The following is a 16,907-nucleotide window of genomic DNA, read 5'->3' on the forward strand; positions in this document are numbered from 1 at the left end:
GGCCCCCCCCCCCCCCCCCGCTTGTTTTCTCTCTCTCTCTCGCTCTCAAATAAATAAATCAATAATTTAAAAAAATAAATATTTTGTTTTTAAGTAATATCCACACCCACCGTGGGGCTTGAATTGACAACCCCGAGATCCTAGAGTCCCATGCTCCACCAACTGAGCCAGCCAGGCGCCGAGAAACATTTCTTTTCTTTGAAGAAAGTATTTTACATAGTTTTAGAAGAACAATACAATGACTTAAAAGTTTAACAAACTTTACAATGGACATAGTAGGAATAAATAGTTTAAATAAGGTTCTTTTTGTCTTTTTATTAACTCCTAAGTCAAACTGTTTATAGTTAATGATTATAAGACATTTCCTTTGTAAGAGGCTGTGAAGAATATAAACTTACTGCTTTTAATCTATGCCTTTAAACATCTGGTTTTAATTGTAAAATATCAGCTATAATGTGAGAATTTGTATAGTGCAACAAGAATGCCACTAGATCTCAAGAATCGAAGAAGTTCGTGTAGAGCGTGTATGGGCTAATGTACTTGCTTCCTTTTCTTGGGCAGATCCAAAGTCATTGGGAGTGCAGTTGAAGTCCAAGCTAGCATCATTTCCACTGCCTCGGCTTTAGTGTTTTGTCAGAATGCCAGTCCCCTTGATTCCCAGCTGCACGAGAAATGGGATCCTTGCATAGAACCACAGGCTAATTTGGTCATCCTGTATGGAAAAAGTCCAGTGGTGCTTAAGTGTTTGTCCCAGTTGAATAGCTTCAGTCAGATGGTATCTTTTAGGCTCCTAGATATATTTAGTGAACAAAAGAAAAAAGCCTGGCCTGCCTTAGATTTTTCTGATAGAGGTGCCCTGAATAAATGTTAGCTAATTGGGGTCATTTCTTTCCCTCCCAACTGAAAGCTTAAGGGTTAGATTTTCTGGCACAGAATACAGCATCTAAAATAGTTCATCAGACAGGTGCAGGAATAAAATAATCTGAGTGTTGCTTATCATCCTTACTCTTTAGGCATGGGGGGGGTGCATTTCAGACTTAATGAAAAGTTGGCAAGTACTGTACAAAGAACACTTATGTACCCTTTGACCAGAATCACCTGTTGATAGCTATTGGCATTTCACTCAATTCACTTGATTATTTGCGTGCATGTTTTCTGCCTCTCCCTCCCTCTCACTATATATATGTATGTATATATTTTTCCTCAACCATTTAAGAGTAAGTTGCTTAAATCATGCCTTTTACCATACTTAAGTAGGTATTTACTAAGAATAAGTAACATTTTCTTACACAACTTATGGTTTAGTTATCAAGCCTAGAAAATATAACCTTGACTCAATAATTTAATCTGCCAGCCATATTTCATTTTTATCCATTGATCCAACATTGCCCCTGTATTTTTTTTCTTTCCCCCTTTCCTGTACAGGATCCTCTCTAGAATCATGGACTTTATTTTTTAGTCAGAGCTCCTTAGTCTCCTTTACTCTAGAACAATTCTTAGCATTTGTCTTTTATGACACTGACAATCTTACCACCTTTCGTTTAATACAGGGTTCCTCATTCCTCATTTTGGGTTTGCCTGATGTTTCCTCATGATTACATTCTGGTACTTGTCTTCAGTTGTATCCCTAGGATATCACATCTATAGGCAGGCACACAGGGTCCATCTGCCCTTCATTGGTGATGATAATTCTGATCATCCATCAAGGTGTTGTCCAATTTCCCCATACTTGTTCTTTTTGAGTATCTTTCCTCAGCTACCAAGAAAAGCCCATTGACTTACATGCTTATCTAATAAGACTTTGAACACAGCATATGAATCCAAGATCTCGGGGCACTTGGGTGGCTCAGTCGGTTAAGCGTCTGCCTTCAGCTCAGGTCATGATCCCGGGTCCTGGGATGTAGTCCCTGCATCGAGCTCCCTGCTCAGCGGGGAGTCTGCTTCTCTCTCTTCACCTGCCCCTCCACCCTGCTCATGCTCTCTCTCTCAGACAAATAAATAAAATCTTAAACCCAAAAAACAAAGAAAGGAATCCAAGATCTCAAAGCCCTTTGTAAGGACTTAATCAGTTTTCACAGTGACACTGAGAAATAATTCTCCTAATCCTTTACCACTTTTCTTTGTATATCACATCCTAATATAACTTTGGGGAGATGGTTGTTGAAAGAATTGAGAAGTAAAAGGTAGGGCAAAGAATTTTACCTCTATTGTCAAATGCTATGTTTTCCCCCTTTATCCCTTTTATCTCTTAGGCCTCTGCTGGTAGAGTGAAGCGTGTAAAAAGGGACAAAAAGAAGAGTAATACAATAGAGCTTAGAGTGGCAGACAGAATTACTAATTGCCCGCCCCGGTATCTGTTACTATCTGTAATAATAGAACCCCTAATTTTTTTTATCTGCCTTCATGTCCATCTGCAATGAATAGCACATTTGCCAGAGCTTCTGGTTAGGTGAGGCCATGTAGCAGGAGAGAACATGCCTTTTTTCCCTGCCCTTTTTCTTTGCTGTTGAGAAGAAATGGGAATGATACTTGTGAAATGCAAGCAGCATCTTGGACCTCAGACTGAGAGCTAAAGCTAGTGTTAGAAGGAGCCTAGGTCCCTAATGATTGAAAAGCTGCCGTGAATGGCCTACCTTATATTTACTTTACATGAAAGGGATATACACATTTTTTAATTGAAGCCATGTAGTAATTTTTGAGTTTTCTGTTCTATGCATCTGTTCTATGCAGCTGAATCTAACCTGACTGATACAAAAGAGATGCTCAAGGAGAAGAGTAATAATTGATTAATTTGTCCTGCTAGAAGTCAGACAGTTAAAAATACCACTGTTGCATGGTACATGGCCATGAAGTAAGTAAGGGACATAAAGAGTGCCAGATTAGGGAAGACTCTTGTGGGGATGACATGAGGGGACGGGGGTGGGGGGCAGCGATGCAGATGTCTAGGGCACAAGCTTTCCAGGTAGAGGGTATAGCAAGTACAAAGACCCTGAAGTGGAAGTCTACTTAATGTATTGGAGGAATAGCAGGGAGGCCAGTGTAGTTCAGAACTGTTGAGAGTGATGGGTATGTTCATTGTCTTGATTGTGGTGGTGATTTCACAAGTGTATTTATGTCAAAACTTTAAAAACTGTGTACTTTGGGGGCGCCTGGGTGGCTCAGTTGTTAAGCGTCTGCCTTCGGCTCAGGTCATGATCCCAGGGTCCTGGGATCGAGTCCCACATCGGGCTCCCGGCTCGGCGGGAAGCCTGCTTCTCTCTCTCCCACTCTCCCTGCTTGTGTTCCCTCTCTCGCTGTTTCTCTCTCTGTTAAAAAATAAATAAAATCTTAAAAAAAAATAAAAGAAAAATAAAAACTGTGTACTTTGTTGTATGTCAATCATACCTCAAAGTCATTTTAAAACATCATAGTTACCACAAACTAGAAAACTACTCTCAAGAATCCTTATAGTCAATAATAACCTATCTTTGCTATTTAGCACTCTATAAAATCAATTATCACGATGAAGAACAGGTTAGTAGTTGCCAGGGGTTAGGGTGTTGGGGGGCGATCAGGAAGTTACTGTAAAGAGGTAGCATGAGGGAGCTTTTTGTAGCGATGGAGCAGTCTGTATTTTTTTTTTTTAATATTTCTTTTTAAAAAAATTTTTTTAAGATTTTATTTATTTATTTGACAGAGACACAGTGAGAGAGAGAGGGAACACAAGCAGGGGGAGTGGGAGAGGGAGAAGCAGGCTTCTTGCTGAGCAGGGAGCCTGATGCGGGGCTCGATCCCAGGACCCCAGGATCATGACCTGAGCCGAAGGCAGACGCTTAACGACTGAGCCACCCAGGAGCCCCTGGAGTAGTCTGTATCTTTTTTTTTTTTTTAAAGATTTTATTTATTTATTTGAGACAGAGAGAATGAGAGAGACAGAGAGCACATGAGAGGGGGGAGGGTCAGAGGGAGAAGCAGGCTCCCTGCCAAGCAGGGAGCCCGATGCGGGACTCGATCCAGGGACTCCAGGATCATGACCTGAGCCGAAGGCAGTCGCCCAACCAACTGAGCCACCCAGGCGCCCCTGGAGTAGTCTGTATCTTGATTGTGGTAGTGCTTATACAAGTCTACACGTGATAACATGACGGAATTATACACACACACCAATATAAGCGCACCTCGTTTTATTGTGCTTTGCAGATACTGTGTTTTTTACAAATCGAAAGTTTGTGACCACTCTGTTGAGCAAGTCTTTTGGAGCCATTTTTTTCAACAGTATTCGCTCACTTTGTGTCTCTCTGTCACATTTTTTAATTCTCTCAATATTTAAAACTTTGTCGTCATTGTAATATTTGAATTGCTGCAAATCTCGTAAAATTTTAACAGATGAGGGGTTGCTTCTTATGAGCAAAGAAAGTATTTTCTTAGATGGAACGTACTCCTGGTGAAGGTGCTGTGGAGATTGTTGAAATGACAACAAAAGATTAGAATATACGTAAACTTAGTTGTTAAAGTAACAGCAGGGTTTGAGAAAACTGACTCCAATTTTGAAAGTTTTGTGGGTAAAACACTATCAAACAGCATTGCCTGCCACAGAGAAATCGTTTGTGAAAGGAAGAGTTAATCCATGTGATAAATTTCATTGTTGTCTTACTTTAAGAAATTGCCCAAGTAACCCCAGTCTTCAACAACCACCACCCTGATCAGTTGGCAGCCATCAACATTGAGGTAAGACTTTCCACCATAAAAAAGATTTTAACTGTCTGAAAGGCCAGATGATGGGTAGCAATTTTTATCAGTAAGGTATTGTTTTTTGTTTGTTTAAGTAGGCTCTAAGCCCAACATGGGGCTTGAACTCACAACCCTGAGATTGAGAGTCACATGCTCTACCAACTGAGCCACCCAGACACCCCGGCAGTAAGGTATTTTTTAATTAATGTATGTACATTTTTTCTTTAGACATAATGCTATCACACAATAGACTACAGGGTGGCATAAACTTAACTTACATGTGCTGAGAAACCAAGAAACTTATTTGACTTGTCTTATTGTGATACTTGCTTTATTGTGGTGGTCTGGAACCAAACTCAACCTGCAATATCTCTGAGATGTGGCTGTATCCATTTCCTGGGTTTTATGTCAGTACTCTAGTTATGTAACATGTAACTCTTGCAGGGAAGTGGGTACACAGAACTTCTCTGTATTATCCTAACAACTTCCTGTGAATCTATAATTAATTCAAATAAAACATTAGAAACATTAAAAAAAAAACCCATATAGACTTATGCTTCCAGAAAGATGGAAGAGATGTGCTTTTCCCTATTCCTACTGCGAAGTACAGCTAAAACCCTGGAATGAATACTTTGTGTGTGTGTGTGTGTGTGTGTGTGTGTGTGTATAAAACAAGCATAAGAAGACTGAAAGGTGAAAAAAAGGCAGATCTTCTAGAGAACTTGGGACCCAAGGAACAATATAATGAGCTCTGGATTTTCTTTTTGCTACATATATCCCAGACTTAGAGCTGAAGAAGCTGGCAACCAAGAAACAGTGATGGGCCACAGACAAAAAACACCCCAAGAGGGCACCTAGGTGGCTCAGTTGGTTAAGCGACTGCCTTCGGCTCAGGTCATGATCCTGGAGTCCCGAGATCAAGTCCTGCATCAGGCTGTCTACTCAGTGGGGAGTCTGCTTCTCCCTCTGACCCTCCTCCCTCTCATGTTCTCTGTCTGTCATTCTCTCTCTCAAATAGATAAAGTCTTTAAAAAATAAAATAAATAAATAAAAACACCCCAAGAAAAGCCTGCTTTCTGTAGCCAAAGGACTAGAAAAGAGGTTTGCAAGACAAAACTTTTAGACAGTAACCACTCTACTCCAGCCAAACATCACAGAAAAAACTCAGGCCCTACTCCCACCCATGCCACAAAGGTTAAGGGGGGAGCTTATTCTTCCACCCTTGTGAGGCTGTATCGAAATGCTCCAAACTCCTGCTGGGGTGGTATCAGAGAAAGCCAAATAGGGAGCTGAGATTATCACCCCCATGAGGCAATAACAAGGCACTGAACCCTCCTGACAGAGGTAGTGTCTGAAGAGAACTAATCAGAACTTTAAGGGCTTTCAACAATGTCCAGTGATTATGAGACTGCATATACCCCCATGTCAGTGGAGTCCTCGTGAGGAGCATTAATAGGCAGTCTGCTACACTCTGCTAAGGAAGTATTAGTTGAGCCCTACTGGAGAGCCAGAACTCATGTCTGAGCCTAGCAGTAATGAGGAACCCTTCCCTTGGGTGTCCAAGGAGGCTAATTGTAAACCTGGACTTCTGTCTTCACCTGACAGTAACAAGAGGCTCCCCCGCCTTTTGCCAGACCAGTGGAAGAAAAAGGAAAACAGAAGGTTTAAGTAAGATCCCAAGTCTGAGAACATAATATGAAAATGTCCAGGTTTCAATCTGCTCAGGGGGGAGTCTGCTTCTCCCTCTCCTGCTCCAGCTCCCCCTGTTTGTGCTCTCTCTCTCTAATTAATAAAAACAATCTTTTTTAAAAAATAAAAAAAATGATACCTATGGGAGGGAAAAGAGACCTGAAGGGAGATAAAGTTTCTGCACTTCACTTGAACTGGCAACTGGCAAAACCGTAGACAGTGATAAGACTATGATAAAAATAATGTAATAACTAGAGAAACAACTAAAAGCTATGCATCTAAAAGCTATCAAAGCTATACAAAAGCACTATAGATTCCTTATTTCAAAACTTCTGGGGCGCCTGGGTGGCTCAGTCAGTTAAGCATCTGCCTTCAGCTCATGTCATGATCCCAGGGTCCTGGGATTGAGTCCTGCATCAGGCTCCCCGCTCAGCGGGGAGCCTGCTTCTTCCTCTCTCTTTGTCCCTCCCCCTGCTTGTGCTTGCTCTCACTCTCTCTGTCAAATAAATCTTTAAAAAAAAAAATTTTTTTTAAAGATTTTATTTATTTGACAGAGAGACACAGAGAGAGCCACCCAGGTGCCCCTAAAAAATAACTTCTTACAAAGCTACACTAATCAAGACACTGTGTTACTGGTGTAAGGACAGACACAGATGAATGGAATAAAATTGAGAATCCAGAAATGGACCATTGCTTTTATCAGCAATTACATTCCGATGGGGAAAGATTCTTTTCAACAAATGATGCTAAGACAACTAGATATCCACATGACAGATCAGTGAAGTCAGTCCCATTCATCATACCATACACAAAAATGAACTCAACATGGATAAACTTCCTAAATGTCAGAGCTAAAACTGTACAACTTTTAGATGAAAACAGATGTAAATCTTCCTGACTTTGGGTTACACAACTATTCCTTAGGTGTATCACCATAAGCACAGTAACAAAAGAAAAAAAGAAACTGTATATCATCAAAATTAAAAATGTTTGTGCTTCAGGGGGCCCGGCTGGCTCAGTCAGAAGAGCATGTGACTCTCGGACTCAGGGCCGTGAGTTTGAGCCCCACGTTGGGTGTAGGGATTACTTAAATAAATAAACTAAAAAAAAGATTTTTGTGTGTGTGCTTTAAAGGACACATAATCAGGAAAATGAAAAAGACAACTCACAGAATTGGAGAAAATTTTTGCAAATAATATATCTGAGAAGGGACTTGTATCTAGAATATAAAATTGCAACTCAATGATAAAAAGACAACCCAGTTTTAAAAGGGACCTGAAAAGACATTTCTCCAAAGAATATATACAAATGGCCTATAATGAAAAGGTGCTCAACATCATTAGCCATTAAGGAAATATACACAGATTCCTAAGCAAATATTAACAAATTGAATTCAGCAATATATGAAAGTAATTATATACCATGCCCAAATGAGGTTTTAAGGATGCAGGCTTTTCAGTATTTGAAAATCCATCAGTGTAAACAGGCTGTTAAACAGGCTGAAGAAAAATCACATGAACATGACATTCAATGCAGAAAAAGCTTTTGAAAAAAACAAATTCTTGATAAAACTCTCAAAAATAAGAATAGAGGAGAACTTCCTCTACCTGATAAAGAGCATCCACAAAAAAAAAAAAATCTACAAATAACTTTATACTTAATGGTGAAAAATGAAATCCAATCAGTTGCTTTTCCTGTAAGATTGAGAACAGAGAGAGTATATCTACTGTCGCTGTAACAGCACTCCAACTGGTCTTAAGGGTTAACTTGCTTCCAGCTTATGCACTCCTTGCTTGCTGACCAAAGTCCCTTGGTCTGTAGTAGACCTGACATAATCTCCTTGAGATTTGCAGACCACTGGCCTTGAGGAGTGAAGGACCCAACTTTCCCGGAAGATAAAGTCTGACTAAATTTGAAAACAGCTTTATTTATTTATTCGCTAACGCCAGCAAATCCGTTCAGAGTCATGTCGACAAAAGACTAACCTAACCACCTGGGCACCTTCTTCTCCTGCACATAGTTCCCCTCCCTTTACCCATGACTTCTCCTTTAAAGCCTTCCAGCTCCCCTGGGTGTGGAAGATGGTCTTTGAGATGTTAGTTCACCATCTTTCCAGGTTGCCGGCTTCCTGAATAAAGCAACCTTTCGTTTCCCACCATCACTTGTCTCTTGAGTATTGATTTTCGAGTGGTGAGCAGCTGAACCTGAGTTCAGAACCAGTTCTCAATTTGTCACCAGTCCTATTACACAAAGTGCCAGGAATTGTAGCCTGCTCAATAAGTCAAGAAAAGGAAATAAAAGGCTTTCATATCAGAAAGGAAGAAATGTTCTATAGTATTAATGTCAATATTCTGGTTGGGATATCATGGTAAAGTTTTGCAACATGTTGCCCTTGGGGGGAACTGAGTAAAGGATACAAGCATCTCTGTATTATTTCTTACAACTGAAAGTTAATATACAATCATCTCAAAATTTTTTTTTTTTAAGATTTTATTTATTTGACAGAGAGAGACAAATGTATGGATTGGGCCCAAATTCCTTTTATTTTTACATGCTTTTCATTCTTAGCATTGCAGGGAAAGAAAAGTATGAATTAGAGTTAGAATTGAATTGAATAGAATAGAAATAAATTAGAGTATGAATTCTCCTATTCCATGGTCCCTAGAGGGGCCATATTTTTTTAGAACATGACTTTTTGCTTCCAACAAAAATAACTCATTCACTAGGCCAGATTGCTGGAATAGAGTTAGCTGGTGCTTAACAAATAATGAGTGAATGTGTGAGGGAAATTGAGAAATGGACGAGGCACTGCGCAGTTATCTAGCGAATTCCTGTAAAAAATTACAAAGATGCCGAGTTCCCCCTATGCTTTAAAACCACTGCAGGAACCTCACACACTTCAGAGGGAAAGCCTTTCTGATTTTCCTGGGTGGAGAGCCAGGCCGCAGAGCGGTGGGAAAGAGCCCGGAGCTCGCCCGCCCGCCGCCGCGGCGCGTGCGCGCGCCCGCCCCGCCCCGCCCCGCCCCTCGTCACGCGCGGCCCTCTCACTGCGCGCGACCCGGGCAGCTGAGAGCGGGGCTGGTGGCGCGCCATCTCCGCGTCGCTTGGGGCTGGCGGCCGCGGCGCCGCGCGGGTGGGTGGGATCGTGGCGGAGCTCCCGGCGCCGGGGCAGGGGCGGGAGAGCGCCATGGCGGCGGCGGTGGCGGCGGCATCCGGTCCCCGCGCCGCGGCGAGGTGAGGCACCGCCTCTTCACGACTGAGGAGGCCACAGCTGCCCGCCTGCCTTCCACGCGGGCCGCGGCTCCGGCATGGCCGGGATCATTAAGAAGCAGATCCTGAAGCACCTGTCCCGGTGAGAGCGCCAGCGCCGTCCCCCAGCCGTCCCGGGGCCCTTCCTAACCCCCTTCGACCCTCCTCCGGTACGCCCTCCTTCGGGCCGGTCCCCTCCTTAGCCCGAGCCGGTACTCCGTGGCGGCCCTCGCCTCAACTCGAGCTGAACAGTCTCCGGCCCGCTCGGCTGGCCCCGACCGTTGTCACCACTCTGTTCTTCCCTCGCCCTGGGCCCTCCGGTGCAGGGTTCTTCTGCCCTTGCGGGGGTGCCCCGAGCTTTCCTCTCGACCCTCGCAGCCTCCTTAAGCCTCCCGACCCTCAAGGATCTCCTGGCCGGCTGCCTCCGGCTCAGTTCCCACTCAGTTCCCACACCGCCGAGCAGGTCACCCCGTCCTCGCTTGCACGCCCCCCCTCCCGGCCCCCACTTAGTTTTCACTCCTTATTCCAGACAGGTGTTGGGGATGCCTTAATAGTTTTAGCCAGCCTTTGTATCGCAAGGGGAGAGTGATTCTAGCCTTGTACACACTTAGTGGTTTTCCGGAGGTAGGAGTAGGGGGTGGAGCCAGTCAACGGGGGACACAGGGGCCTTGCACTACTGTATCTTTCCTGGTCTTCTCATTGCCTGGATGAGACACTTTTGCTGCCACTGTATCCCTTTTTCTGGCTGACACTTTGGCTTATTTACTGTTATGATTTTAGACTTGAATTAGTAATTAGATTCAGATACATCTGTTGGTTAATCACCATGTTATAAAAGTAAAAGCAGATTGGAGGCTGGAGCTGGAAGGTGCCTTTAGACTCTTCACTCGGATTATCTTCCTAATAAATTCTTTCTCAGGTAGTATTAATCTAGGTTTTCCATGAGTTTGGTTGTTCTGTATAAAGATTTAAAAGTAGGACTAATGATTGTGAAATGGTATAGAAAATTTAACTAAAGGAAAACTATTAATTTGAATAAACATAGAATCAGAGAATTTTAGGATTTAAAGATGATCTCACCTAATATAGCATTGTGTTTAAGAGCCCAGGCTCTTTCTGGTTTTCTTTCTTCAACTGTAAAATGAGGATAGTAATAGTAATCTAACTCAAAGGGTTATTTTTTTTTTTAAGATTTTATTTATTTATTTGAGAGACAGCATGAGTGGAGGGGAGGGCTAGAGGGAGAAGGAGAAGCAGACTCCCCACTGAGCAGGGAGCCCCACCCGGGACTATATCCCAGAATCCTGAGATCATAACCTGAGCCGAAGGCAGATGCTTAACCTACTGAGCCACCCAGGTGCCCCTCAAAGGGTTATTTTGAGGGTTACACAAATAATTATATGTAAAGACAGCACAGTGCCTAGCACATACTAAGTGTTCAATTAAATATGAGCTATAGTTATCTTTTGGGCCACGGCACAAATTGTGTGACAATTTGATATAAGCCGTAGACTTCTTCAGAAAAATCTGCATATGCAACCAGTCATTTTTATGTAAATTCTGGGGGAGAGTTATGAACCCCAAAAGCACATGCCTGAATCCTGCAAGGCCTCTTGAAACTAAGTGAATAACCCCTGACTGTTCCACTCTCTTATTTTATGTCTGAGGAAACTAAAGCCTAGAGAGGATAAACAACTTGCCCAAGTTGCAATGGAAGGTAAGGTAGTGGAATAGAACCCAGTTTGCTTGCTTGCTTACTTGCTTGCTTTTTTAAAGATTTTATTATTTTTAAGTAATCTCTGTACCCAACCCAGGGATCGAACTCACAGCCCTGAGATCAAGAGTTACTTGTTCCACTGACTGAGCCAACCAGGCACCCCTAGAACCCAGCTTTCTAATTCTGATGTTTTCCCTTTAGTGCACACATATTCTGTGCACTCTCTATGAGGATAGAGTTTTTAAAGAAAAATTTTCATAATATATGCTGACATATTCAGTGGATCCTTAGTGAACAGAGTATCTCTTTTAGATGAAGTAGGAATAGGTATGACAGACATTGGGAGAAATTTCTGATTTCTTCAGTGTTGTGTGGTTGACTGAGGAGGAAGAGGAAGAGAAGTTTATTTGGGGCTGCAATATCAGGGTTCCAGGAAAAGGTCGTAGGACATGGATCTGGTTGAGGGACAAGTCAGACTTGGGCCTTTCTATTTGTTTATCCTGGAAAAATGGCCCAATCATGTATGACATTTGTATCTCTGTATGGTCTCTCTGATACCTACAGAAGCTGGCCTGCCTGGAGGGGAATTACAGCTTCTGTGGCTTGCCAAATCTCATGGGGAAAGAGAGGATAAGGTATACTGAGTTACTATGTTAAATAAACATTTGTAGGTGTTTAATAATTATTTGTTGATGATGACAGTGCCACTTGACCTGGAGGAGAGTATCTTAACAGCAGGAAGGATATCCCAGTGACTCTCATCTTTAATTTTGGTCATGAAGTTTCGGATATTAATAGTATTTTGTTAGAATGCATCTTCTTTATTAGTATTTTGGTAAACAAGATTTGAGGGAGGTGGTCTTCAAGATATTTTCGTTAAGTGCCTGCTCTAGGCCAGGCCCTGATCTGGGCACTGGGGATTCAGCAGGGAAGAAATGTAAACATCTTCTAAGGGCTTTAACCTATGGTTTGGATGATTGCTGTGTAGTACAAATAGCTTCAATGCACAGTAGTCATTTAAATAGACCCAAGAGAAGACCTTTACTTAGAAACAAAAGTAATCATTTAAAAAATATCCAAAATTGATTTTTTACTACATTAGATTATTCTTGTTTTAGCTCACCTTAGTTAATGACCTTTCATAAAAAGAAATATGATTGATCACCAAGTAAGTCAAGGGACTATGGCTCAGGGAAAGAGCATGGTCTGGAGCCAGAGAAGTCTGATTCGCCTTCCAGCTCTGTCACGTAATGAACAGGTCAGCCTTTCTGAGCCTTAGTTTTGTTATCTGTAAAAGGTGAGAATAAGGAAGAATACCATGTACCTAGCAGAATTTTTTGAGGATTGGGGATAAAGTATTTATTATAATGCCTAGCATGGAAGTAGGTAGCTATGGAAGTAGGTAGCTATGTAAAGAGTAACTATTATACATGAGCGGAGAAGTTAGGGATGCTACCCTGGTATGGATGACAGTAACTCACCTGACTGGCTCTTTTATTTTATTTATTTATTTTTTAAAAAAGATTTTATCCATTTATTTGACAGAGAGAGCACAAGCAGGGGGAGCGGCAGGCAGAGGGAGAGGGAGAAGCAGGCTCCCCGAGGAGCAGGGAGCCCCACACAGGGCTCGATCCCAGGACCCCAGGATCATGACCTGAGCTGAAGGCAGACGCCCAACCGACTGAGCCACCCAGGCGCCCCCTGATTGGCTCTTTTAGAAACCTACCAGAAGTCTTGGGACACCTGGGTGGTTCAGTTGGTTAAGCATCTGCCATCAGCTCGGGTCATGATCCCACAGTCCTGGGATTGAGGCCCACATCGGGCTCCTTGTCCGTGGGGAGTCTGCTTCTCCCTCTCCCTCTGCCTGCCGCTCCCTCTGCTTGCACTCTCTCTCTCTGTCAAATAAATAAATAAAATCTTAAAAAAAAAAAAAGAAACCTACCAGAAGTCTTGATTATTTACTCTAAATAGCTGCAGGAAATGTGATTCTGAGTGACAGAGACACAGCTGATAGACATGATAGATATTTCAAAAATATAAGTATTAGGTAAAATGCAGAAGCATACAAGATTTCATAGTCCTCTTGGAGAATAAGAGAGCCTACTGTGAGCTCAGCCCTCTTAGTTCCTGATCAGTGGTCTCCCCTCATTATTACTCATCCTCCTGAAGAGATCATCGTGGCCAGCGCCCAGGGGACAGTGGGGAGCTGTGGGCTCAGAGTGGCCCACCGCTGGCCCAGGGTTTGTATAGGTAAAGGTCTGTCTCAACTTCCAGGTCATGCCTCTTTGTACTAGACTTTATTTATTATCACCTTCATTTCCTAAATAATTATTTTGTTCATTTTCCAGTAATGGTCAAATCATATATGCCTTTGTTTCCTTTCTGCATTTTTTGTGTTGCTTTAGAATAAAGCATTTTTTTAACTTAGCAAATACTTAATAATAATAACCAACTGTATGAATAAGCACTTTAAAGTCTTATAATGATGTAATTCTCAGACTATCCTTATGAGGTAGTTATTAGGCCTACTTTATAGTTGAAGAAATGACACACAGAGAGGTTAAGCAACTTGCACAAAATCATAACTAGTAAGTGATGGAACTGGGATTCAAAGGTAGGCACTCCGATTCTCTTTACTACTCTGCTGCTGTACACTTCTCATCTACTGAATATTTCAGATTGAATATACTCTTGTCACCAGCATCCATGTGAAGAAACAGTATTGCCAGCACCTACGAAGCCCTCTTGTGTCTTCTTCTATCATTGTCTTTATCAAGGGGTAACTACTGTCCTGATTTCTAACAACACAGATTAGTTTTGTCTGTTTTTGTTCTTTATATAAGTGGAATCATATTGTATGTATGCTTCTATGTCTGGCTTCTTTAGCTCAACATTTTTGTGAGATTAAACCCTGTTGTTGCATCAAGTTGCAGATTCTGCATTTTCATTGATGTATGGTATTCTGTTATGTGAATATACCTCAGTATATTTATATATTTTACTATTGATGGACATTTGGTTAGTTTCCTGGTGTAGGCTTATGATGAATAGTGCTGCTAGGAACATTCTAGTATATGTCCTCTGGTGAACAAATGTACACATATCTGTTGGGGATATACATAGGAGCGGAATTTCTGGGTTGTAGGATATGAACATGTTAAATTGTAATAGATATTATTAAACAGTTTTCCAAAGAGTCTATACCAATTTGCACTTCCACTGGAAGTGTTTGAGAGTTCTGGTTGTTCTACATCCTTGTCAACACTTGGTATTTTCATCTCTTTCATTTTAGCCATTCTGGCGGCTGTGTTTTGAAAATTTTTTTACTTCATCTGTGGTAAGCCAGATGGCCACTTTATTTTCGCTTCTGTTTAGTTTTTAAATTCTGGTAAATTTTAGTCACAAGCAAATGTCAGAACATTGAAAACACAAGATCTTTTTGGAGCACTGTTCAAATTAGGCAGGTTCAATAAAAATAATTAGGGTACTTTGTAACTACTATCCCATAGCGTATCTTTTTTCCTTTTTTTAAAAAAGATTTACTGATTTATTTCAGAGAGAGAGAAAGAGAGAGAATGTGCATGGGGGAGGGGGAAATAGCAGAGGAGGGGAGAAACTCAAGCCAACTCAACCCTGAGCGCAGAGCTGGATGCGGGGCTTGATCTCACAACCCATGATATATCATGCCCTGAGCTGAAACCAAGAATTGGGCGCTTAACCGACTGTGCCACACATGTGCCCCTAACCCATAACATTTCTTCTTCTTTTTTTTTTAAAGATTATTTATTTATTTATTTAATTTGAGAGACATAGTGAGAGAGGGAACACAAACAGGGGGAGTGGGAGAGGGAGAAACAGGCTTCCCACGGAACAGGAAGCCTGATGCGGGGCTCGATCCCAGAACCCTGGGATCATGACCCGAGCCGAAGGCAGACGCTTAACCGACTGAGCCACTCAGGCGCCCCAGCCCGTAACATTTCTTACTTGGAATGGATCTGAGGCTTAGCTCCCTGTCAGAATAGCAGTCATGTACATTAAGAGAAAGGGAATGCTGTTCTTCAGGCATTTGGGTTTTTGTTAAATATTTGGTCTTCAGAATACCTTGGATATTCGTTTCATCCTGTTCTGAAAGCTGGGCACCCCGTTTGCATACCATTTCATCTTTACTAAAGGAACTAAAATTTGAATTCATAGCCTTTGTATTACAATCTTTACAGCTTTCCAAGGTTTATTGTAAAACATCTTGTGTCTTAAAAAGTAGTATTTAAAAGCAATAAGAATTTAAAGCAGTACTGTTGTACGTATCTGACACACAACAGCTTAATGTACGGTTCACAAATAATGAAATTACCTGCTTTGAAAAATTGATTGAGAGGCACATCAATGTAGCAGAAAGAACCAGGACTTTGGATTCCAAAAGGTGGCTGTGCATTTTGACTCTGCCGCTTATAAGCTGTGTGTTCTGCAAGTCTTTTAGCTTCTTGAAGCTTCAGTTTATTCATCTGTAAAATGCGGAACAATAATGCACAATGTGGTTTTGAGGATTAGAAATCACTTATAAAAGTGGTCCTTTTTTTTTTTTTTAAACATTTTATTTATTTATTTGACGGAGAGAGAACACAAGCAGGGGTAGCAGCAGGCAGGGGGAGAGGGAGAAGCAGGCTCCCTACTGAGTAAGGATCCCAATGCAGGGCTCAATCCCAGGACCCTGGGATCATGATCTGAGCCGAAGGCAGCTGCTTAACTGACTGAGCTACCCAGACGCCCCTATAAAGTGGTCCTGAAAAGGTATTCAGTAAACAGTGACTATTATTATTTATCTAGTATTTGTTAAAGTTACTTGAGAGATTGCTGTTAGTTTCTGAAGATAATACTTTTCAGCATCTTTAAGGTTGTGCCTAAGGTATCTAAAGAATTTAGACCTTTGAATATTTAGAAATTGCATTTAACATTGTAATACAGAGAGGTGGAGATGAATGTTCTTTGTATCAGTGCTTAAGGAGAGAAGGGAACAAGGGCTATTTCTGTTTATCATTTTTTACTATCAAGGCATACTACAGAGGAAACTTTGACCTCAGCATGGGTGAAATAACTGAAATATATACATGGGGTTGGCTCCTTAGTGGATGTACTTATAGCATAATCATATACTGTATTCGTAGCGTGAAAAAAAAAATCAGTGGTCATTTAGTTACCCTCACCTAATATAGAACCTGGTTGAATAATAATCTGTAAGTATGGCTTTAATCATTGAAAGAAAAAAAAACATTATTTTTTTTAGGTTATTTATTTATTTGAGAGAGAGAGCAGAGCGAGTGAGAGAGAATATGAGTTGGGGGGAGGGGAGAGGGGGAAGCAGGCTCCCCGCTGAGCAGGGAGCCCAACTTGGGGGATCCATCCCAGGACCTGGGATCATGACCTGAGCTGAAGGCAGATGCTTAACCGACTAAGGCACCCAGGTACCCCCAAAAAGATTCTTTTCATCACAGCTCAATTATCTACACCCTCCATGATGGCAGGGACTGTGGTCCCTTGGCTGCTTTGA

At 41.8% G+C, this 16,907-nt stretch overlaps 1 protein-coding gene, 1 long non-coding RNA gene and 1 other non-coding gene across 7 annotated transcripts in view; 2 read left to right on the forward strand and 1 right to left on the reverse strand.

Annotated features, from left to right (window-relative positions):
• The first annotated feature begins 25 nt into the window (after positions 1 to 25).
• LOC145722986 (uncharacterized) lies at positions 26 to 8,920 on the forward strand. The gene is made up of 3 exons (XR_014147620.1): positions 26 to 4,704; positions 4,806 to 4,898; positions 5,490 to 8,920. It is a non-coding gene; the product is annotated as an uncharacterized LOC145722986 (long non-coding RNA).
• On the reverse strand, positions 4,812 to 4,884 carry TRNAE-CUC (transfer RNA glutamic acid (anticodon CUC)). Its single transcript has one exon. It is a non-coding gene; the product is annotated as a tRNA-Glu (tRNA).
• A 547-nt stretch (positions 8,921 to 9,467) lies between the features above and the next one.
• The window catches only part of BLTP3A (bridge-like lipid transfer protein family member 3A), a 62,855-nt gene continuing 55,415 nt past the window's right edge, over positions 9,468 to 16,907 (forward strand). For 2 of the 5 annotated variants that reach the window (XR_014147617.1, XM_006737061.3), the window contains exon 1: positions 9,470 to 9,748. Coding sequence is in view for 3 of the 5 variants with exons in the window: in XM_006737061.3 (XP_006737124.1) it covers positions 9,705 to 9,748 (44 nt within the window). In the remaining 2 variants the exon portion in view is untranslated. Of the gene's footprint in view, positions 9,816 to 16,907 lie in introns of all 5 variants that reach the window. The other 3 variants (XM_081828035.1, XM_081828036.1, XM_081828037.1) reach the window with 3 other exon arrangements.

This window comes from Leptonychotes weddellii, chromosome 8, assembly GCF_054177405.1.
Source record: "Leptonychotes weddellii isolate Sample4059 chromosome 8, ASM5417740v2, whole genome shotgun sequence".
Classification (NCBI taxonomy): Eukaryota; Metazoa; Chordata; class Mammalia; order Carnivora; family Phocidae; genus Leptonychotes; species Leptonychotes weddellii.